The sequence below is a fragment of the Oryctolagus cuniculus genome, chromosome 1 (assembly GCF_051225735.1).
Source record: "Oryctolagus cuniculus isolate XC-2025 breed Fujian yellow rabbit chromosome 1, ASM5122573v1, whole genome shotgun sequence".
NCBI lineage: Eukaryota > Metazoa > Chordata > Mammalia > Lagomorpha > Leporidae > Oryctolagus > Oryctolagus cuniculus.
In genome coordinates, this window is record NC_142867.1 from 86163819 (window position 1) to 86188033 (window position 24215).

The 24215-nt window shown below is 44.0% G+C and overlaps 1 protein-coding gene across 44 annotated transcripts in view; it reads left to right on the forward strand.

The window, feature by feature from the left end:
- Positions 1-24215, forward strand: part of AMOTL1 (angiomotin like 1) — a 183754-nt gene that overhangs the window by 58151 nt on the left and 101388 nt on the right. For 3 of the 44 annotated variants that reach the window (XM_089332915.1, XM_089332928.1, XM_089332919.1), the window contains one exon: positions 22482-22568. The exons of 40 other annotated variants lie outside the window; for them this stretch is intronic. Coding sequence is in view for 1 of the 4 variants with exons in the window: in XM_008262495.5 (XP_008260717.1) it covers positions 5656-5704 (49 nt within the window). In the remaining 3 variants the exon portion in view is untranslated. Of the gene's footprint in view, positions 1-5398; positions 5705-22481; positions 22569-24215 lie in introns of those variants that run through there. One more of the 44 variants, XM_008262495.5, reaches the window with a different exon arrangement.

The window sequence follows — 24215 nt, forward strand, 5'->3', positions numbered from 1 at the left end:
ATGCAGTTAATGCACTTCCTTTGCTTCCTTGAAGCTCCTCAGCTCCTTGAGACTTTCTGTCTCAAGGACCTTCACACCTGCTCTGATCTGTTTGGAATACTCTTTCCCCTCCTCTGTGCATGGCTAAGCCTCCTTCCTCCTATATAACTGTGTCTGTATCACTTCTTTGGAGAAGCCTTCCCTTTTCATTCCCTTCACATGGCAACCGTTGCCCCTTACTGTGGATCCCTCTGTTGCAGTCTGCTCCTCTCCATCACACATAGCTCAGGTTGTAATTTTACATTGATATATATGTATGTAAGAACGAACCAATTACAGATTATTCAAGCACATAGTAGAGTACCTGGCTTATCATGTAATCACTATTTTTTTGGATGAATGAATGACCCATTGTAGACCTCGCGTAACTCTTCTTTCTTTCAAAATCTACTGTATTTTAAAACAATCTCTCTGTTTGGAACTTAATTTTCTCTGGTTATTTCTAATTTTTCCCCTCTCTACCTCAATATGATTCCAGTTTTAGGAATGAAAATAAGAGTGTCTATATCATCACTGAAACTAACAGGAATAAAACAGGATTAATTTTTTTTTCTCACAACACAAGGAAAAGGAAGCACTTACCATACCATGAGATACTGTAGGGTGAACAAAATTGAGGCTCCTTCCTATTAATACACAACTGAGTTTACTTCAACAACTCAGTGAAATGATCAATATGAGTGAAGCTAGGGAGCGTCTTTTTACTGGGTAACATCAATTCATCAGGCAACCCAGTGCTTCTCAACAAGAGGCAATTTTGTTCCATGGGGGACATTTGGCATTGTGTGAAGTCGATTTATTGTTGTCGTTTTCATAATTGCAGTGGAGAAAGTGGTTACTACAGACGTTTAGTGAGTACAGGCTATCCTCAATGCATAGGGAAGTCCCTCACAACAGAGTTATCACCCTTCCCCTGCAATGTCAATAATGCCAACGTTGATAAACCCTGAGATAAGCAATCAATCAAAAAAGTATTATGAGCTCTCAGTGCCCTCAAGGTTTCTGTAGTAATAGCAGCAAATAATAATCAGAATAATTGTCATCCCAGTATATCCTGTATGCCAGGATCTTAATAGTCACAGCTGCTCTCCATCAGAATCTGACTGTAGGTGTGTTTGGGCCAGTATCTCTACTCATTACCCTTACCTTTTTGGGGTAGCTGCATTTTCTCTGGACATGGTCACATTTACCTTCGGTTTCTTGTGTTTCGTACAGAGCAAATTATGGGATATGCTCATGGGAGAAAGCAGTGAGGCAAGAAGAGACTGGTGTGTCACCATGGGTGTGAAATGAAAAGCAACCAGACAAACAGGCCTCGGATACATAACTTAACAATGTAGTCGAACTATCTACGCAGGGTGGTAACACACAGCCTGGCCCTTGGTAGGTGCTTAATAAATGTTTACTGGGAGATTTTCATAATCAACACAGAGTCCTTGGGTAAGCTTCACATGCAGTGGGGTTTCCAAACAACGAGGTCTGTTAATGCAGCATTTCACGCTTCCTAGGAGCAGTCTCCTCATCCATAGGCACCTGATATTTACAGAACAACAGATGTGTCACCCCTTGTGTATCTTCCCACTTGGGCTCCGCATTGCCACTTCATTTTTCACTTGTCCACTCTTAGTCATTCTGGTCCTGGCGAGGGCTTATCCCTTGCCCATCCATCTCCTTGCAGCAACGTACACCCTGCAGCTTCTGCTTCAAGCCCTCCCAGCGATCCCTGAATTGTGCTCCTGTGGACAGTTTGGAGATTGGGGCAGGGCATGTGTCAGCCTCTCCAGAGGAGGCGTGTGCTATGTGAACAAGCTCATTTAAGAATATGATTTTATATTTGGAAACAAGCCAAGAACAAACAACTATTGTCTTTGTAAAACAGGGACTTGAAAAAAATGCTTGGAAAAAAAAATCTTGCACGAAGATAATTCAGTAGTCCCCTGTTGTCCATGGGGACACACTCCAAGACCAGTACTTAATTACTAACCCATGGATAGTACTAAATCTATACTTGCTATAATCTTTCCTATGCATGTATACCCATGGTAAAGTTTAATTTATAAATTAGGCACAGTAAGAGGTGAGCAGTCATAATAAAATAATTTTCACAGTATACTGCAGTAGGAATTATGTGAATGGGGTCTCTCCCAACATCTCTTATTGTGCTACACATACTAACAGGTGGAGAGTGTATGCAGCGTGAAGAAGCAGGACAAAGGCATGATTCACATCCCAGGTGGGACAGAGCTGAACACCACAATATTGTGCATCTCAGTGTACAACGAAAAACACGTTTAATTCTGGAATTTTCCATTTAATGTTTTCAGACCATGAATGAGCACAGATAACCATATAGGGGTTTGTCAAGTCTGGCATTGGTGTGACCATTTTACGTTTTTGAAAAGAGATCAAAAGAAAACATGTTGGGAAGCAGCACAGTTTGTGTTTCCTTTCTTGTGTCTGTCCATACCTTTGCTAGAATTGGCCTCCTCTTAGCATTTCTTGATACTTGCCCCCTCCCTTTTCTATGCAAAATCAGTCATTCATCCATGCTCCCACAGTGCTTTGTTTTTAACCTCCAGTAGGTCAAACATCAGCCTTTACCATGCACGTATTAACCCTTGATGTAGTAAATGCTTCTGGAAGAGAACTGCAAGAGCACTGGAGCCCAGTGAGCCAGCAGGAAATCAGTGTGATGGGAATCACACAGGTGGATTCTAAGACTCTGTCTTACTGATTCTGAAATTTGGAGGTGGGATATGACAGATTTAACTGTTTGAATGCTTTGGGCCAGAAATCATACTTTGGAAAGCACTATAGGACTTGGACTTTAAAAATATCATTACTTGTCCTAGAAGCAAATGAAATACTTTGATCAAGGCGGCTTGGGTGCATTCCATCATTGATTTGTTCATTCAAGAGTCATTAATGGAGAACTAGGAATTGTAGGGACCTGTCCTGGGTGAGGCTGTGCAGCAGCTATTCCTTATGTGGTCACATCTGTATACTCTTTTGCCATTTGACTTCTCCTTCCGGGCAAATTTAGGCTATTAGAGCCTGTCCAAGTCTAGGCATTAACTGGTAAGTGTGTCCACAGGTAGGTGCAGAGAAGAATGGGGGGGAAGAGATAACGTGTTAATAGAGAGCTTAACTGCCTTGGTATTTCAAATTCCTGGAGAAGGAAAGGGTTTCTAACTTTCGCTGAATTCATAAAATGTGCCTGGCACTTGACATATATTATCTCATCTAATTCTCACAATAAACCTTTGGGCTGAGTGTTGTTACTCTGTTTTTACAGAGGAGGAAGTTGCGGCTCAGGTTAAGTTACTGTCCAATTCTGGAAATAGCATCTGAACTAGAACTTGGGTTTTACTGTCAAGGCAGTGCTCATTCTCCTGTATCTGAATGCTTACCTCACTCTTCTTTCATCACGGCCTCTGTGCTTGTCTGAGTATCTTGGAACCACTGGAACATGCTGGTACCTGCCTGTTTGGAGTTAGATTGCTCTCTGGGCCGTCCCAAAGAGTGCTCAAGTTGGCCTGCCACCTTGATAACTTTCATAGGGGTGAGTAAAAGACAACTTGAAAAACTGGCCTCCAGCAGTACTTTCTGAGTTACTAGGAAGCTGATCACTCTGTTTCAGTGTGTGGAGTCTGGGCTAGGTCCACCTTGAGAAGATTCTTGAGCCGGCAAGCTGTGCCCAGCATCTCACCTCTAGCATCTGATAGAGGGACCAACTTCCTAAAACTTCCTCTGGCCCCGACTCCTGTAAACTTTCCCGGCTTTGCTACTTCTCGTGCCTCTTCCTTTTCTTCCTCCTGCTTTCCCTGTTTTGAAGTTGTAGACCTTCTCCAAACTGACCTTCACAACTTCATCCCCCTGTCCCTGACTTCTCACCCCCACCCTTGATCCTCTTACCCAGGGACAGTCAGTCACTCAACCTCATTCTCAAGCCAGTTCCTCCTCACAACTCTGCTTCTTCCACCATGAATCTGATGACCCATTCTTCCAAGAATGGTCCATTCTTTCTATGAGCCAGGCCCCAAATCCGGGTTAAATTGATTAGATTGTTCTTTCCTCCAGGATAACTGTCTTGTCAGTGAAAAGAGTAAACTCTCACTTAAGAGATTTGATATCTTTATTCATGATATTTGGAATCTTCAAAGACATGGTATCTCTCTGGGTAAAATGCAGATAAGAATAGTCCTTACCCAATGGAGTTGCAGGGGAGGAAAATGAAATAATGCCTAAGTGCATAGGTTATCTGCAAAATACTACCCTATTTTATGCAAGGGACTTGAGTGTTAGGGATTTTGATATCCACAGAGGATCCTGGAACTGATCCCCTGCTGATAATGAGGCAAAATTCTAACTGTTAAATGATTGCCTTTGGGTCTTATCTAGAGAGAAGAGGTGACTGAGCCAGGGGCTTTATCAGAAAATCAGAAGAATAGTCTGCAATCAGGACACACAGACCCACTCGAGGGGTAAAACTGCTGGCGGAAGAGCCACAATTCAGGCGCAGATCCCCGAAGGCCTGGCACAAGGAGAGCAGAGGGGAGCACTGGAGAGAAGGCTGGGCGCGTGTTCATTCTCTTGCTAATGTGGGAAGCAGCTGCTAGGTTACCTTGTGGGCTCTCCTCTGAGCAGCATAGCTGCCCCAGAAAGCCAAGGCAGAAGTGTCGTGGGGCAGGTTGGGCACCCCGCTCAGGGTTCTGGAGGGCAACCAGCATAGTCGGGCCCGATGGGGTGGGTTGGGAGTGTTGACCACTGCAGCCTGCGTTAAGAGGTGGGGCAAAAGCGGCAACATTTTTCCGACACACTTCCCTTGCCCCTGCTCGCGTTGATAATGGCGGGGGAGTTAGTGGCCCTTAGGAGGTATGGTTCGGGGAAGACATTTACTGTCTCAGCCTGTAAGGCTATTTTTGCTCAATGGGGCATGATGGCTGCCTGTCGCCCCTTTCCAGTTCGGAGGCACTGGAGCTTGGAGCATGCTGTTGAAAATGTAGCTATTTTCCACTAGTAAATCCCACTTAAGGAGTCGGGGCAGGGGCGGGGGCGAGAAACAACACTCAGCCTAAGCAGAACCTAACCTACACTTTGGGGGGGAAGAGATGGAAACACATTTCGTGCGGAATTGGCCCGTTGGGAAGGAAAACAAAGTTGCAGGAGGGCGAACTGGCGAGAGTCTGACTTTAATTAAGGAAGGGGAGGCTGTCGCCCTCCTAAGTCTCCGGGAGACACGTCAGCTGGAGCTCGGGCAGTCCCAGGCGGGCAGTCCCGCGGGCCTGGGGCCGGGCTCTAGGGCCCAGCGGCCGGGCGCCGGGGCGGGGGTGGAGTGTAGGGTTGCAGTGACGAGCCCGGGCGACCCTCCCCGGCCGGCGCGCGCGGGAGCGGGGAGCGCAGGCGGCGGCGGGCGCGCGCGGGACGCTCTAGGACCCAGCAGCGGTTGTCCGGTTTGGGGCTGGAGGTGAAGCCCTGGCATTTCCCTCCTTCCTGTGTGAATGGGGCTGATTGTCGGGAGCCAGCCACTTCCCCGCGCTACCCCACGCCATGCGCAGCGCGCTGCCCGGCAGCCGCCTTCCCCAGCCGCGGGACTGAACTAGCCATGGTCGCCTCATGTGGAGGGCAAAGTTGCGCCGGGGAACTTGTGAGCCTGCGGTGAAAGGTAACCAGCCCCCGCGCGGGGTGCAGGGAGGGCATCTCCGAGCCTCGGCGCGAAGGACCCAGCCGTCAGGTGCCGCCCCTGCCACTGCTGCGGCTCGGCGCAGGGGCGCTCCGCGCAGGGGGGCTCCGCGTGGGGGGTCAGGGAGAAGATCGCCTCTGCTTGGGGCAGCCGATTCGGCGGTGGGGATCGGGAGTGTCCCTTACAGAGTCTCATTCTCGAGTACCTAAATTTAAAAGAAAGAAAAAGCAGAAGCCGTTCCCATAGCCACCCTCCAGGTACCCCGGTGCCGCGCCGCCCCGCGCCCCGCCGCGGTCTGGGAAGTTGCGTCCACGGGCCGGGTGCAGGCGCGCTCCCGCGCGGGGCCGGCGTTCCCGAGGGGGCGCTGCCATATGGCTGGACTCTCCGAGCCGCGCCCGCGCGCGGGACTCCCGGCTGCCGGACGGAAGGGGGTGTCCGGGGGCCGCTTTCCTCGGCTCCAGACAAAGGCGCACTGCCCGGCCAGCACGACGGGCCCCGGCGCTCAGGGCTGGACCCTGTCCTGTCCCAGGCACTACGCGGCTGGCGGTTGTGGGCGGCGAGGGGGTCGCGCTCGGGAACCCCCAGCCTCCGACCGCCTTAGCTGCTGCCCCTTCTTTGTTCTGCCCAGACAAGTTTCACTAATCGGGGAGTGCGGTCTGGTTGTTGTTTGCCTTTAAGGGAAGCTGGTTTCAGGAGGTGTGGGGAGGAATTAAACTTTCCAAGTGGAACTGGTTTTTCTTGGAATGTGACATTTGTGGCAGGAGGAGGTTGGCACGTCGGCTGATGACAGCCGAGTGGGGCCGGGGCCCTGCGCCGGGGCAGGGGCAGAACGTGCCCGCAGGCAGCTGGGCTGGAGGAGGCGGCGGAGCCCTGGCGCGCACCTCCCGGGCCTCGGCCGCCTGGACCGAGCTCGCGGCGACGTTTCCAAGTTTACCCCCGCGAGGACCTCAGGCCGAGCGAGAACCCTGGGTCCCTGCGTGCAGCAGCCCGCGCGGCGCCGCGCCGCGCCCTCCTCGTCGCATCTTGACTGGAGACTGGGGAGACTTTGCCTTTCCATTTTTGCTGAAAGGATTTGGCTTCGGTGTTGGCTTCTGTGTGTGTGTGTGTGTGTGTGTGTGTGTGTGTGTGTGTGTGTCTCACCTGGGCTGGAACCCTGGGCCCTGGTCCGCGGCTTCCCGAGGCTTTGCGGTTTGGACCCAACGTTTGGTTCCCCTGGTCCCTCCGCTCCCACGTCCTGGGCGTTCACGATTGCCTTTCTTCAACTGAGGCAGAGCACGAGAATCGAGTTTTTGTACAGCTATAAAAGCCCTTGGTGGAGGGAGGGGAGAGGAGTGTCGGGAGAGCCATTTGTGACACTTTCAAGACGTTTTTGACTACCCCAAACAATATTGTGTTAATCTGCTCACCATAAGCGAATCAAACCGGAACAGAGGGATATTAATAGCCACAATTCCAGAAGATTTCCTTCCTTTTCGGGTGCGAACTCATGGCTTGAAACGAACAATCATGGCTCCCTGCTTCCAAAACTGGCCTATGGGTGCCTGCCAAACTGGCTGAGATTTCCCCTGGCCGCCTCCCACCCTGGACCTGGGAGCTGTGGACTCATTAGGGCTCTCTGCAGAAGGCCAGTTCTTGAGGGATCCAGAGGAAGGCGACCTTGGTTTCCTAGCATGGGGCTGTGTGCATTGTAGTGTGTTATCTGCTGCCAGTGCCCTAGAGGAGCAGGATGTGAGAACAACACTTCACCAGCACTCTGAGCTGTTCTGAAGGGGAGGAAAGCGCTGATTCCGACTGGATGGAATCCCGTAGGACGGAGAGCGCCTCTACTCTCCCCTAGGCTGCGATGGGGTGGGGGAGGGGGAGGGAGAGGGAAGGAGCAAGATGTTTGGTTCCCGGGTAGGAACGGGCCCTAGGGGAAGGGAAAGCCTTGTAAACCTGCACCTATAACTCCTCTCTCCTCCCCCTTCTTTAAAAGCTGCATAGAATTCGTGGTCTCTTAGCTTCCGTGCAGATTGTGGAGGGTGAAGAATGCTAATGTACCAAAGGGTACATGGAGATCAAAGTATTGGAAAATGCCTCTTTTCGCGGATGAGTTTGAGTGTAAATGAGATTTTGAAGTGCTGTCCTTAAAAGCACCTGATTGCGGCACCCTGAGTGGGTTTACAGGAAGGCCTGCTGCCGACCACACGGGGCCAGTCGGTTTGGAGCATCCCGTTAGAACGCTGCCTTTTTGATGTGCACCCCTGTGGAGAGGTGTGAGCCAGGGCCTGGGGGAAGGATGGCGGAGCTGTTGAAATTAGATGGCGGTCTGGCTGGCTAGAGAGAGTGCTCTTAGGAAGTAGGGCCTCCAGGGACCCTGCTGAATTCCTTACTAGTATTTTGTGGGGAAATGATAAAACATTAATGAAGACTTAATTAATGCCACGACACAAGGGAAATGTTAGTCAAAATTGTAAAAAAAAAATCTTATATTTTCAGGTAAGTTCATTAAAAGAAGTAACTTTGTAGGATCAGTAAATATTTCTAAAATGCAAAATTCCCTCAAAAACAATTTAGTCAGAGGTGGCTGTTTGCATTTTAAATGCATTTGGAAGCTCAGGTCAGAAAATCCTGCTGTGGGTTCTTATGACTTAGAATTCAGTAGGTGGTAGAATCCTTGAAAAGCAAGAGGTAGAATGGAGGTCACGTAGGAGGACATATTTGATTACAAGGTTTGTTGGAAATTGTTGAGGTTTTTGTTTGTTTGCCTAGTGATTTTTTTTTTTTTTTGGTTTGGCTTTGTTTTGTCTTGGAGGAGAGGCACAACGACATGAATCTTGGCCACTGTAGCTAGGACATCATACTACTTTTGCTGGAAGGGAGCCAGGAGCCACTCCTGCTGGGCTTGTGTGCTGGCACCTGCAGACTTCTCCTCTCACTTGTGAGTCCCTTGGCTCCACCCTTGTAACCAGGCTTTGAGACACCTTAGTCGGGTATTCTCATCCTGGGCACTGAGGACGGGACTCCTGGACTACCAGAGGGGCCCAATGGAGACTTTTTTTTGTCTTTTAGGAGGGAATAGGAGACTAGGTGTAAGGTATTAGGAAATGTAAGACTCTGGAGGATTGGATTGAAGTTTTAAAAAACCAAAGCCATCATCCTACAATGTGCATATAAGTCTGTGTTTTGGAACTTATTGTCCAATATTTTAGCTATGTACCTGTTTTGTGTTTGTAATTTTAAGTAAAATGTTTGTAGTTTACTTGCCTTTTTTTAAACTTTTTAATTTGAAATGATTTTAGCTTCGTGGGAAGTTGCAGAAATGGTAGAGAGGTCCTGTGTATCCTTCACCCAGTTTCCCCCATTGGTCATGTCTTACATAACTGTAGTGTAGTAGCTGTACCGGGAAATTGACACTGGACAATTTGCAGAGTGTAGTCAGAGTTCAGCAGTTTTAATGTACACATTTGTATTTGTGTTTGTGTGTGTGTGCAATATTTTTCCATTTGTATATGTTCATGTAACCTTCACCACCATCAAGATACAGAATTTTCTGTCATCACTTTTATGATCACTACCACCCTGTTCTTGCTTCCCTCTGTCCCTAAATGCTAGTAACCCCTAATCTGATCACCATATGTATAATTTTGTCATTTCATAATGTTACATAAATGCAGTGTGTGACCTTTTGAAAATGACTTTTCACTTGGCATAATGTCTTTGGCATCTATCCAAATTTTTGTTTTTATCACTGGTTTGTTCTTTTTCCTTACCAAGTAATATTCCATGGTAAGGGTACATCCTGGTTTGTTTAATCATCCACCTATGGAAGGACATGTGACTTGTTGCTAGCTTTTGACAGTGACATTTTTAAGTTGCTATGAACATACAAGTTTTTGTGTGGTCATACATTATTTCTTTGGGATTAAGTCTAGGAGTTTGATTGCTGGATCTTATGTTAAATATATGTTTAGTTTTTAAGAATTTTAAGAATTTAAGAATTTAAGTCTACTTTCCAGAATGACTGTACCATTTTACATTCCTACCAGCAATGTATAAAAGGGACAATTTCTGTGTATCCTCAGCAACATTGTGTTTTGTCATGATTTTTTATTTTAGTTGTCCTAATATGTGTTCTAAGCATATGATTTAAAAAAAATATATGTATGTGTGTGTGTGTGTATATATATATATATAAATAATATGTTTAAAAGGGAGAGAGAGAGAGAGATCCCATCCTTTGGTTCACTCCCCAAATTTCCACACAGATGAGACTGGGCTAGGCTCCTGTATGTGGCAGGGATCCAGCTACTGAGCCATTACCTGCTACTTCCCAGGGTGTGCCTTGGCAGGAAGTGGAGGCTGGGATCTGGAGTAGAGCTGGGACTCATGCCAAAGATGTAGGCATCCACCGTGCATTGTGGTCTTAATTTGTATTTCATGTATTCTTTGTCATTTCTAGTGAATGTATATTCATGCTTTTGCCTATTTTCCAACTTGGTTATTTGTTTTGCTACTGAGCTTTCAGAATTCTTTATATATTCTAGACACAAGTCCTTCATCAGACAATCTCCTTACATAAATATTTTCCCCAGTATTTGGTGGGTCTTTCCATCCTCTTATCAAGATCTTTTGCAGAACTAAAGATTTTAATTTGGTAAAGTCCAGTTAATGAGTTTTTTTCATTGAGGTTTATGTTCTTGACCTCATATTTTAAAATATTTTGCCTAGGCTTATGCCCAAAAGATTTTTTTAAAAAAAGGATTTACTTATTTGAGAGGCAGAGTTACAGAGAGGAGAGAGGTCTTCCATCCTCTGTTTCACTCCCCAAATGGCTGCAACAGCCGGAGCTGGGCTGATCTGAAGCCAAGAGCCAGAAACTTTTTCCGGGTCTCCAACGTGGAGGGCCCAAGCACTTGGGGCATCTTCCACTGCTTTCCCAGGCCGTTAGCTGAGAGCTGGATTGGAAGTGGAGCAGCCAGAACTCAAACTGGCACCTATATGGAGGGTTGCTGGCGCCACAGACAGAGGCTTAACCTACTATGCCACAGCGCCGGCCCCTGAAAAATTTTTCTCCTGTTTTGTTCTAAAAGTTTTATAGCTTCACATTCAATTTGTAGTTCACTTTTATCCCTCTTAAGACATTTCGTGTCTTGTTGATCTTAAAAAACTACTAGGTGTTGACTCTGCAGTTAGTGCTAGGAAGTATACAGATGGGCTAGTGGGCACAGTTCCCACTCTGAAGAGCTCAGCAGATCCTGGGGGTTGCATGTGGGTATTACCATGTGCTAAGTACTATAACAGAGACAAATGTGATATGCTGTGGCAGCTCTGAGCAGAGAGGGCTCCATTTGGTCCAGGTGGCCAGGGAGGGCTTTCCTGGGCACTTTGCCTGAGCATGGTGGGATAAAACTTGTTTTTGCATTTGATCCAGTTTTTGATATCTTTATTGCTGTGAATTCATCACAGTGTAGGTTACTCTGGTTCTTGAACCCATGAAGAAGGATTTGGGGTAAAACGAGTGATTGAGGTCTTTTCTGAATAGCGCATGACCTGATAGTTTTAAAAAGTTGAGAATGCAATGCTTAAAACTCAGTAAAGAGTCTGAATCAAGTTGAATAGATTAGATTAGAATCAATGTCAATATGAAAAAGGAGATAGTGTTTTGGATTGTTTAGGAAGGATACATCTGGTTTGCTTCGTGGCCCTGCCATCTTGCTATGTGACCCCAGGGAATTTCACCTGCTGAAGCCTCACGGGTAAAATGGGGAGAGCAGCAGTTCTTACTTCATGGACTTGCATGTCGGTAAAATTAAGTAGTGCATACGTAGTACTTAGTGCAGTGCTGGGCACTTTGAAAGCACTCGGTAAATGCCTGCTATCACTATTATTGTTAAAATGGCACAGAGACAATTCACTGTATAACATTATGTGTATGTATTCTCATATGTTTCTTTTCTCTGAGAAACTGGAATCCCAGTTGTTATTCACAGACTCTTTATCTTTCCACAGGTGGTGGCACATATTTGTTGAATGAGGTTAGCAGCTAGGATGCTTTGTTCACGATCTAGCACTGTCCATAAAACGTATGCCTTTTCTCCACTTACAAACCAAGGTCTAAGTAAAGAATGATTTTCTCACTGCTTCTGACGACAGGAGGCAGCAGGAGGTGAGACTAGTCCTGAGAGTAGGCCGGTATTTATGGTGCTTGTGATCCTAGGTGTAGCAAGTCAGGGCTCATGTCTCCAGGATGGGTCCCAAACTCGATGACGGGCAGCTCTGCTTCCTTCTCCTCGATGACCAAGTCGTTTGTGTCCCAGAGGAAAGTGATGGGGCCTTTGATGTCCAGGTGCAGGGCAGAGGTTCGGAAATGTGATGAGCATCAGAATCACGTGGAGGGCTTGTGAAGCTGCAGATGGCTGGGCCCCACTCCCAGAGTTTCCATTTCAGTGGGTCTTGGGTGTGACCTGAGACTTTGCATTTCCTACAAGTTTGCAAGTGATGTTGCTGCCGCTGCGCTGGGCCCACAGGCTGAGGGCCACTGTTTCAGAGCACAGTCCGCTTTCCTCTCGAGCTGGACTGAGGTGCTTGCCCTTGGAACTCAGTCTGTTCATCGGTACATGCTGCAGTTGGAAGTACATTGAGTTCTAATGTTAATCGTTGGTGTACACAACTTTACTCTCTCCTCTAATCACCTCTCTTCTCTGCCTCTTTCCTTTCCAACCACGGCTTTTCCTTGTCTCAGTTGTCTCTCACTACTTGAAAGACATGCCATGTTTGAATATTTGGCTATCATACAAGCCATATTGCCTTGTCACGTGGGCTTTGTGAAATAAATGTATTTACTGAATACTCAAATTCTAAAGTTATTGTGGGACTTAATGCGCTAATGGAAATGAAAGGTTCACGTAACAGGAAAAGCATGGCACAGAATAGCTTATGGTTATTTTGTGCACCCTTGATGTCTCTTTGGCACGGACTTTCTCTCCTAATGCGGATCCATTGCTGCTGAGGGGCTTGGGGATGATTGCATAGGAATCTTCAGGGTTATCATGGAGAAGGCTTCTGCACTGGATGACTGGTAGGACTGGGGTGTCTGAGGACTTTCCATTCTGAAATGTTTTGGAAAGACGCTGATATGTAGTTATAGTAATGACCGAAGAAGAGCTGTGTTCTGGAAAATTGTTTGAGCAGATACTGAAGTGCTAAGGGGTTTAGCTTCTCACAGTAGAAAAATAATTCCATGAATTTTTTTCCTGATGGCTTTAGAAGATGTGATTTGGCCCCCATCATTTTTTTTTTAATTTCTAGACCTATATGGTTCTTAATAACTGCTAGCCACCTGCAGGTATTTAAATTAATGAAAATTAAATAAAACTAAAAATTCACAACTCCAGACATGCAAGCCACAATTCAAGTGCTTAATAGCCATTTCCGTTGCTGCAGCAATTTCTCTTGGCCAGTGATGTTCTGCACTAAAACAGATTAGCTCTGTTTGATGACAGCACCACTGGCCTTCAGATGATGGGACAAGGACACATTTGCCACTATTCCTTTGGGGGTCTGGTGTGACTTGATTGGGAGCAGACACCTTGGGATGCTTGCTCTATTACCTTGAACCTCATTTTTGCCACTTCCATTTTTGGAGACTCATTTCATTTGGAAGGTGGGTCAGCATAGCAGCTGAGTTGTGATGGGGGCAGAGCTTACCTGGCTGTTACCATTTATTTATTTATTTACCTGGCTGTTACTGTTCTGTTGTTTCTAGGGATCTTCAGCTTATGGGATTCTCCTAGTTATCTGGCCCTTGAGAGAAGCAAGTAGAAGTGATAGAATGGAATTAGCATTAGGAGTCCCTTCTCTTGGAGAGGGTTGTGAGAGGCCAGCCTGGAGTCCTCCACCTGTGCCAATTTCCCTGTTGAACCAGGTTTGGTCAACAAGAGGCAGGGGGCTTGCTCATCTCTCCAGTGTTTGGGCTTGCTCACACATCATTCCACACCGCATCATTCTAACTGTTGTCTCCTTGGAAAACATTCTGTAGCTGTAAAGTTCCTTTCCTTGCTTGCCCTACATTTAGTAAGCCAGGTCCTTGCAGTTGACCACCTCTGAAGTGCTTAGCATGCCTTCCCTTCCTATGCCTTTCTCTATAACCCAGCCACTTTCAACACTCACTACCTGTCTCCTGGACTATTGTGCTGGTCCCCACTTCTGCACTTTGGTCTCTCAGGTGTCCTCAGGTCTGTTCTTCCTTCCCTCATTCCTCCTGCCATCCCACACCCTTCTCAGAACAGGCCCAGCAAGGTGCGGATGCTGGGTATCTTGTCTTCCAGGCTTGCTCTGCTTCCTTCCTGTGAGACGGAGGTTTGCACACACCCTTGGCCACCTGCCACGGAGGAAGGAGCGTCTCAGGTTCAGTTGCAGCTTCTTAGCTGTAATGGCAACTCTGGGTGCTGTGACCCAGGAATGTGGCCCGAGAAAGCAAATTTAAAACAGGCATTTTCTTTCCTGATGTGGTTGTATTCTGAAGGGCTCCAGAGTGGTGCAGCTGAGGAGGTGCTGGAGAGAAGAGAGGACATGAAATTTTCTGGTGAGGCCCTGTTTTTTGAGGGATTGGCCCCAAAGCATTACTGCTGTTTGGTTGATTTTTCATCTTGGTTGAAAGACATAAAGGCAGAGAGAGATTAGGGAATTTGCTTTTTCAGAATCATGGAAAGAAGTGGATGCAGTGCCTAATGTATAGCGTTGAATACAGTGCAGCAACACTAGCCTTGAATTTGTTGCAGAACACATGTAAAACAGTAAAGTTTCTGAAATAAAAGTTGGTCTAAGCATCCTTTATCTAAAGGAGTCAAAGAAAATGCCTTTAAAAAAGCTTTATTTACTTACATGAAAGACAGTTACATTGACAGAGAGAGGGAGAGAGAAAGAAAGAGATAGGAGAGGTATCTTCCATCTTCTGGTTCACTCTTTTACTCACCAAATGTCCACAACAGCCAGCGTTGGGCTAGGCTGAAACCAGGAGCCAGGAACTCCATTCACATTTCCCAGGTGAGTGTCATGACTCCAAGTACTTGGGCCATCACCCTCTGGCCTTCCCAGGAGCATTTGAGCTGAATTGAGCAGAGCAGCCAGGACTCAAACCAGTGCTCCTTTATGGGATGCCTGCATTACTGACAGCACCTTAATCCACTGTGCCACGGCGCCAGCTCCAGAAAATGCCTTCTGAAATAATAATAACATGGGAATGTAATGTAAAAAGCACCACAAAAACATTAATGCAAATCTTGCAGGCAATATGGGTGTGAGTTTTTTTTATAAGGAGCTATTTATTAATTTGAAAGTTAGAATTACAGAGAGAGAGAGACAGAAAGATCATCCGTCTGCTGGTTCACTCCCTAAATGGCTACAACAGCTGGGTCTGGGGTCAGGCCAGAGCCAGGAGCTAGGAGCTTCTTCCGGATCTCCCACGTGGTTGCAGGGACCCAAGCACTTGGGCCATCTTCCACTGCTTTCCCAGACTCATTAGCAGAGAGCTGAATTGGAAGTGGCACAGCCAGGACTTGAACTGATGTACATATGGGATGCTGGCACTGCAAACAGTGGCTTAATCTGCTAAGGCATGGCACCGGTCCCCTGGTGTAAAATTTGTTCATACTAAAATTTGTTAAAGGATAATCCTACCAAGTCTTATTTTTGTATGATATTGACTGGCCTTCCAGATCAAATATGATTGCTGGGTGGCATGAACAATGGTGAATAAATTTGTCTTAGCTAACTTTTAGATTTAATTTTATAAAGTATTCAACAAAAAATTAACAATATGGGATCTAAAAGATCTACTCCAAGATATGAATTTTCTTAGCTCTGAGTTGAAATGTAAATTTTTTTCAGATTTTGTAGTTTCTTATGTTCAACTCTCTCCAAAATAGATTTTAGGAGTTTGGTGAAAAATAGAGATTAAATGCAAATATTTCTATTTTAATGGCATTTATTAAGTGACTAAGATCATTTTACTAGTTTAGAAACACAAAATGGGTTATGTATAATTACATTTTTTCCTGAAGATGAACAGATTCATGGTATTAAATTAGTGATTTATTTAGACAGCAATCACAGATATGCTGATACTTTGAGTTTTCTCAATTTCTCTTATAGAGGAAGGTACATGCTGAACATTAAGGGACATGACATATCTTGTTTTTGGACAGACTATAAATCTGGATTTATAGTCAAAATTTGGTCAAAATTTGGATTCATGAGCAGTCAGTGTTCAATACGAAGCTATTGTATGGATAACTCTTGACTGAGTCAATGCTGAGGTGGAAAATTCAGTGAAAGGAAAATAAATGGATATAGTTTATTCATCTGATATTTGAAGGTCTTTCATCTGTTAGGAACTACTAGGTACAGGGTCCATGTCCTTTATTTCCATGGAGTTAATATTTTAAAATGAATGTAATGTAGTAAGATGTTAAAAAACAGAAGGCAAGTCTTGTCAATCATCTTATCATCATTAGTAAAATTTTTAAACATTTAGCACACAGTAAATCCTCAGCTATTTGGACCACCTGGAAACTGCATTGTTCTAGAGATGCGAATTTTTCATTTCTTTTCTTTTTTCTAAGGATAAATTTATGTATTTATTTATTTGAAAGGCAGAGCTATGGTGGGGGGGGGGGTGGGGGAGAGTAGCAGAGAGAGAGTGAAATCTTCCATCTTCCATCTGCTGGTTCATTCTTCAGTGGCCTCAATGACCAGCACTGGGCCAAGCTGAAGTCAGGAGCCAAGAGCTTCATCTAGGTCTCCCACCTGGACTTGAGCTATCCTCTGCTGCTTTCTTAGGCCATTAGCAAAGAAGGAGATTGCAAGTAGAGCAGCCAGGTCTCGAACCGGCACCCATAGGGATGCTGGCACTGCAGGTGGCAGCTTTATCCACTATAGCATAGTGCTGGCTCCGAGATGTGAATTTTCTACATGGCTGAAGGTAAATATTTTTGGTGGTAGTTTTTTTAGAGGATTGATCCCCACTGCACTTCCTCACCTCCTGTATTATGTGAATTTTGTTGATGGTTCAGATCATCTTTATAACACCGATTGCTGTGATATGTTGTTTGAACTAGCAGGGTAGGGTGGAGATTGGGAGGGAGCCATGACACAAATAGTTTCTGACAATGTGTAAGAACCATAGTTTTCTTCCAGTAGGATGTTTTGCCATCTATAGTTAATATTCCAAAACTGAAGGTACAAAATGATGCTACAATTAGTGTAAACATGCATTTGTGTGCTCTCTGAGTGGTGGTGGTGATGGGTCATTTTCTATTCCTTAAAGATCCTGGGCTCCGAGAGCCCTGGGCACTTGCAAGGTAAAACTTGATCAGCAACCACAGAAAGAAATAGAATTTCCAGAGATGTTACATTATGTTCTGGTCACAAAAAATTTAATTTAAAATTTTTTCAGAGAATCATAAATCAATTTTGAAATGCTGGATTTAGAAAAATTTTTCATTTATCTGTTGCAAGATAAGGGAGGTCAGGTTTTCCTTTTTCTATTATTTAATTAATCATCTTCTGCCTAGCCCGATGCAAGACTCACTTTTTGAAGATAAAAATTGGCCTTAAATAAAACATGCTCCTCAGGAAATATGCCCCCCCCCCCCACTGTTGGTCATAAAGAGTCAGTTTCTCCTATGTTGTCAATGAAAGGGACAGATTCATGTTAAGTAGATTTTGAGAAGGTTTGGAGTTCACATGTTAACCTTTATCCTTTTATGCCACAGATGAAATGGCAGAAAAATTAGGGAACAAAGATGCCAGAAACGGAGCTTTTTCCTCCTCACTTGTCATGTTGTGGTCAGAGGGCAAATCTGCCTCCTCCCGCTGTAACTGGTCTGTGGTCGTTCTGTGAATACAGAGCCTCCTAGACATTTGAAGGCTGTTTAGGAGGTGAGAGCCTGTTTTCTTATGCCTTCTCCAGGTCCACTTGGCTCTTGGTTTGCATGCCAGGGCCGTCAGATAGTTGGGGCTTTGAAGAACCATTGGATAAAACTGTGTATTCTTTTGTTTTTGGTCTTTTATGGTAGAATCATAGTGCCAAGCTTATTTTCGTAGAAATTGTGTATTTTAGATCTTTCCTCATCCTGAAATCTTTTGAAAATTGAAAATGTAATTTTAGGTCCATTTGTCAGTTAGCTGAATACTCTGGTTTAAATGAAACTCTAAAAGCCTTCATCTCCTATCTTGCTGCTGGTTTTTAAAAAAGACTTAATAGAGAGAGCGAGAGAGCAAGAGAGAGAGCACCCTTATCTGCTGTTCACTTCCTAGTGCCCTGCGCACTAAAACCACAAGTACAATCTAGGTCTCCACATGGGCTGGCAAGGACCCAATCACTTGAGCCATCATCATTGTTACCTCTGTATTGTCAGGAAGCTGGGATTAGGATCCAGGACTGGGATCCTAGACATTCCGAAATGGAATGTGGTGTCCTAACCAGTAGGCTAAACTCCCACTCCTTGCTGCTATCTTTTAAAAGCTCACTGCTTTGATTATCTTTTGAAAGAGAATCTTACAAAGGTCCTGTTCCCATTTACTGATAAGGTAATGAACACCATGAAACTCAATCATTGGTTCAAGTTCTTAGCAAGAATCGTAGAGCCAGAATTCTTACGTGGTTTAAAAAGCAGATTTGCCAAAACAAACAAAACAAAACAAAAAATGACACATCCTTTCTTCTGATTTAGTAAATATTTTCTTCTGTATCTTTTTTGTTCTTTAAATCTTTTTGATTCCCTGATCTTTCGACTTCACAGCATCTTTCTCTTTCCTGCTCAGTCCTTGTGTCTTAACATCCTTTCTTTTGTCCAAGGACAGACTTGACTTCCTGCTTGGCAAGTTATTACAGCTTATTTCTTCCCCACCTTCTAAAAGAATCTCACGGAGCCTTTTATTCCCCCTAGTGAAATAATCATTGTTGATTTATATTCTATTTTATAAAAATTCCTCAAGGGCAAGAAGGTGCATTCAAGTGCAGGTGTTTTCTGAGTGGGTGGCTGTCTCTGTTCAAATGCATTTTCTTTCAACAACAGGGGCCCGTTCCTCTGACTGACTTCAAGCAGCACCTCCATCAAAGAGCTTCTGTGTGTCTTCAGGCTTCACTGATTTCCAGGGGCTGTAGGCATCTTCCTTCACCTGGGCAGGGGGATAACTCATTCTGTGATAACTGGCTTTCAACATTTTCATCTTAAAATTCTCATGACGTTTCACCATCTTTTATACTTTTCCCCCCATGGAAGAGGCTGCGTGAGGTAGAATTGTTTCTCAAAATGTGGACTGTGAAACCCTCGGGTGGGGGTGGGCGATGATCCTTGAGACCCAAAAATTCTTCTTCTTTTTTTTTAAAAGATTTATTTTATTTATTTGAAAGAGTTACAGAGAGAGGTAGAGACAGAGAGAGAGGTCTTCCATCTGCTGGCTCACTCCCCAGATGGCCACAACGGCCAGAGCTGCACCAATCCAAAGCCAGGGGCCAGGAGCTTCTTCTGGGTCTCCCATGTAGGTGCAGGGACCCAAGGACTTGGGCCATCTTCTACTGCCTTCCCAGGCCATAACAGTGAGCTAGATCAGAAGAGGAGCAACCAGGACTTGAACTGGCACCCATATGGGATGCCAGCACTTCAAGCCAGGGCTTTAACCCACTGTGCCACAGCGCCACCCCCCAAAAAAACTATTCTTATAACATTAAGATCTACAAGCGGTGTTTGAGATGTTAATGGAAAATGCATTTATAAAAACGCTATGTATGGATTTCAAAATTCTTTTGCACTGAAATAAACTTACCTTTTCATCCCACGTTTCCATGAACTTTTTTTTTTTCAAAGATTTATTCACTCATTTGAGAGGCAGAGTTACAGACAGAGAGCAGGAGGGACTGAGAGAGAGGTCTTCCATCTGCTGGTTCACTACCCAAATGGCTGCAGCGGCTGGAGCTGGACCAATACAAAGCTGAGAGCCAGGAGCTACTTCTGGATCTCCCATGTGGGTGAGGGGCCCAAGCAGTTGGGCCACCTTCTACTGCTTTCCCAGGCCGCAGCAGGGAGCTGGATTGGAAGAGGAAAAGCTGAACGTGAACTGGCACCCATATGGGATGCTGGCGCCGCAGGTGAAGGCTTAGCCCACTCCGCCACAGTGCCAGCCTCCATGAACTTTTTAAAGTTTGCTCATCCAGGCACCTTTCTCACTGCATTGACATTTGCACTGATGGTACAAAAGCAATGATGGGTCAATCTGCTGGTGCCTTAGCATGGATCAAGAAAATGCTGTGCTAATATCGAGTCTGCTGCTAACCCACAAGAAAACAAAGAGCATTTCACGTAAGAGCATTCTAGTTGAAGCAGCACAAATAATTAACTTTATTAAGTCTCAAACCTTGAGTACATCTTTTTAACATACCGTGTGATGAAATGGGTAGTATGCATAAAGTGTTTCTGCTACAAACCAAGGAAAAGCTATTGTGTGATTGAGTCATAAGAAATATTAAACTAGCTGCTTTTTTTCATGGAGCCATATTAACTTGAAGAACAAATGACAAACTATGACTACTCTGACTTGGGTATTTGGTAGCTGTTTTCTCAAAAATTTATAAAGGGGACCTGGCATTTTAAGAAAAACAAGTGACTATTTATTTCCAATGATAAAGCCCAAGCTTTCAATTGAAAACTGGATTATGGAATTTTGGAAAACTTGTGTCTGCCACTGTGAATTTAACAGCTTCCCAACAGGTAAAAGACTTTTCTGATGATTAAGATCCATGGTATATTAAGAAGTGTGATTTTGTCTATATTACTTATTTGAAATGTTTTAATATATGGAAGTGATGAATAATTAAGTAAAGTGTTATTTTACAAATGACCAATGTAGTAGGGTACTTTAAAACACTTGTGAAAAAAGAGAATTAAAGGATAAATTTAGGGGAGTGGAAGTTTAGCTCAGCAGTTAAGATGCCAATGCAACACCCACATCCCATGTTGGAGTGCCAGGGTTTGAGTCCAGCTGTGGCTCCTGACTCCAGTTTTCTGCTAATGCAGACTATAGGAGGCAGCAGTAGTTGGGCATAGACCCTGCCACCTATGCAGATGACTTGAATTGAGTTGGCCTGGCCCAGTCCTGGCCATTGTAAGTATTTGAAGAGTAAAGCGACAGATGAGAGCTCTGTTCTCTATCTTTCTTCTATTTGAACTAAAAAAAAAAAAATGCATATATATCAGATATATATTAAGGACAAGTTTTTTTGGTACCAAAATTGTGAAATCCATATCATTTTTTTTCCATCAAATGCATTTTCTGCAAACTTTTTGAAGACACACTTGTATACGTAGATTTCAGCATTTTTGGCATCAAAATAAATTTTATATTTCATTCCACTTTCTACAAACTTTTTGAAGTACTCTTGCATGATGTTATAAAATCTTAGATGTTTTAAAAATAAAGGTCTCGGGGCCCGCGCTGTGGCTTAGTGGGTAAAGCTGGCACCTCCAGTGCTGGCATCCCATATGGGCACCAGTTCAAGTCCCGGCTGCTCCACTTCTTTCTCTGTGCTCTCTGCTATGGCCTGGGAAAGCAATAGAAGATGGTCCAAGTCCTTAGGCCGATGCACCCACATGGAAGACCTGGAAGAAGCTCCTGACTCCTGGCTTCAGATCCGTGCAGCTCCAGCTGTTGTGGCCAATTGGGGAGTGAACCAGCAGATGGAAGACCTTTCTCTCTCTCTCTCTCTCTCAGTCTCTCTGCCTCTCTTTCTCTCTCTGTGTGTGTAACTCTGACTTTCAAGTGAATAAATAAATCTTTAAAAAAAAACTGTCTCCACCATGTGAAAAATAAGCCAATAGATGTTATGGTAATAGGGCGTAGATGAGTATCAGTGAAAAGGCCACTTCTATGGTTTCACTTGTTAAGTTTTGCTGTAGTTTCAAGAAAATAATCACAATGATCTGGAAAGGTTATTAAAATACTCCTTCTTTTGCCAACCATATATTTGTATGAGGCCAGATTTTCTTCACTGCTTCAACCAGAAATTATACAGCAACAGATTGAAAGCCAAAGCAGATAGGAGAATCCAGCTGTCTTCTGTTAAGCTAGACACTACAGATATTTGCAAAATTATAAATCAATACCATTCTTTTCACTGCTTTTTTTTAAAAAAAAAGAAATGAGTGATTTTTCATAAAATATATAATTTATAATTAGTTTGCTGTTATTTTTAAATGAATTGACAGATACTTTAATGCTCTTCAGTTTTAATTTGTAACATGTTGGATATTGATAGGCATGGCACACATAAACAAAAAGCTTGTTGTGTTCTCAGTAATGTTTAGGAGTATAAAGGGTCCTGAACCAAAGTGCTGTTGGTACAGTCATAAAAGTCATTAACTTTGGAGGCAAACTAGCTGGGCTTGAATCATACTTTTGCCTCTTAATATTTGTGTGACTTTGGGCAAGTTATTCTTAGTGCTATAGTTTTCTCATCTTGGAAGTGCAGATAATGTTCGTAGAGTTGTGAGGATTGAGTTCATGCGAGTCGCTCAGAACAGAACAATGCTTGGTTACTTCCCCTTACCCCTTCCCAAGGCCTGTAGCTGATTTTGCCTCCAGGAAGTTTTCTTTTGCAGCATGTTTGCTTCCCTCTCAACATCATTTTAATGGTAAATTTGGGGTTCTTGAACTGGGATTTTTAGTGAACTCTGTGTAGCTGGACATGGAATTTGAGTGTATGTGTACATTCTTCTAGACCCAGGGAGAAGTTCTGTAACTTTTGACAGATGTTTTTAATGGATTATCCATGATCCCAAACAGAACAACCAAAGAGGAGAAAGAGGTAGGTGTACCCCAAAGGTCAGTTCTAGATCATGTATGTGTGCTCTGAGATGGACGTGAATGCTGACATCCCAGCTCACTGCTCCACGCTATCATGAGCTTGCCCATTTCATGATATTCCTGAGCTGTTGGCCATTGTCTGCTTTTATACATCAGTTTCTCACTATACTGTCAGATTTGGGTCCCATACCTGGCACTGTGTCACCCATGGCAGGTGCCCAGTGTCATATACCTTTGTGGAATGAATGAACAGACAAATGAATTTGTGAATAATCCTGCCTTTTGTTGCTAATTAAAATCACAGACCTATGATCTTTTGTAACTTATAGGAGTTATAAGAAAACCAAATACTCTCCCAAGTAACTTGGTATTTTAAAATGTCATTTAAATTCTGTGGAATGCTTTCATGCCCTCGTCATTGACTTTGCATCTCAGCCCTATGGTTATGAGCTGTGATCCAGGATGTGGTTCCTGTTCTTGTTTAGGTGCAAAGGAGATAATGAAACCAATTTCTCAGGGATGCAAGGATTGCCTGAGATCCTGTTTGTGTCATGTCTTGTTGAATATTATTATTTTCTGTCTTCCTTTAACTATAATTATATAGTTGCTTGTCTTACATAGACTTTTTGGCTATAGTAGGCCACTACAACCAATTAATATGTGTAGCTGGTTCGCATTAACTCACTTAAATCCTCCTAACAATTCCATGAGGATTATCCTCCATTCCCAGCCTAGGATTTCTGTTTCAGGTTTATTAAGCATTTATGTATAATATGCTAGGCATTTTCACAGGCTTTACTTCATCAAATTGTTGAATTAGGTGTATTTTTGTCATAATTGTTGCTATGTAATAGTATTTTGGATGTAACTGAAATTCGCCATATAGCCATACCCAGTTATTCAGATTTGCAATTATAAAATTTAGTATTGGCTTTGATAAAATGTGCATTTGTTAAGAAGTAACATAATACGTGAAGAATTCTTCACTTTAAAAAGAATTAGTGGAGGTAGGTTGGTTTTAGGAATAATTAACTCTTCTTTACTTATCATCATTATTTGGACTTATTCTGTCCAACACATTTTGTACTTAAAGCGTGATAGATTTACAAAATCTCCATTGACCACAGCTTTCCGACTGTGCATGTGTGGTATGTACAAGAGCCTGTCTGGCAGAGAGGTACAAGTTTCTGAGCCTGGACTGCATTCAAATGGTCTGTGAAGGATAGTCAAAAGCATTTATTTCGGGTCTGCCCTTGTGGAGAGGCCCATGTTGCAGATCTGATGTGGGAACTTGGAAGTGGTGTTTGCAACAGATCCCACGAGTGGTTCTGACATACTGCGGGCTTGGCACTCATTGTTAAAAGTAGAAACTCCGTCACGAAACTGTGGCCAGAATGAAGGGATGAGGAAGTATGTTTTCATCAATCATCCTGGTGTTCTGGTAGTAGGCAGGAAATGTGTGCATTGTTCCCTAAGCTTTTTTTTTTTAATCATGTAAATAAAATGGTACTGGATCCTTCCATGTCTCAGACCTGTACGGAAGGAAACTCTCCCAGTACCTTTCCATCATCAGGAACATTTCACTAAAACTCCCCTGATTTTAATATAAGAACTTAGGTAGGAAGAGAGGATAGAGTTAGTTTGCCTA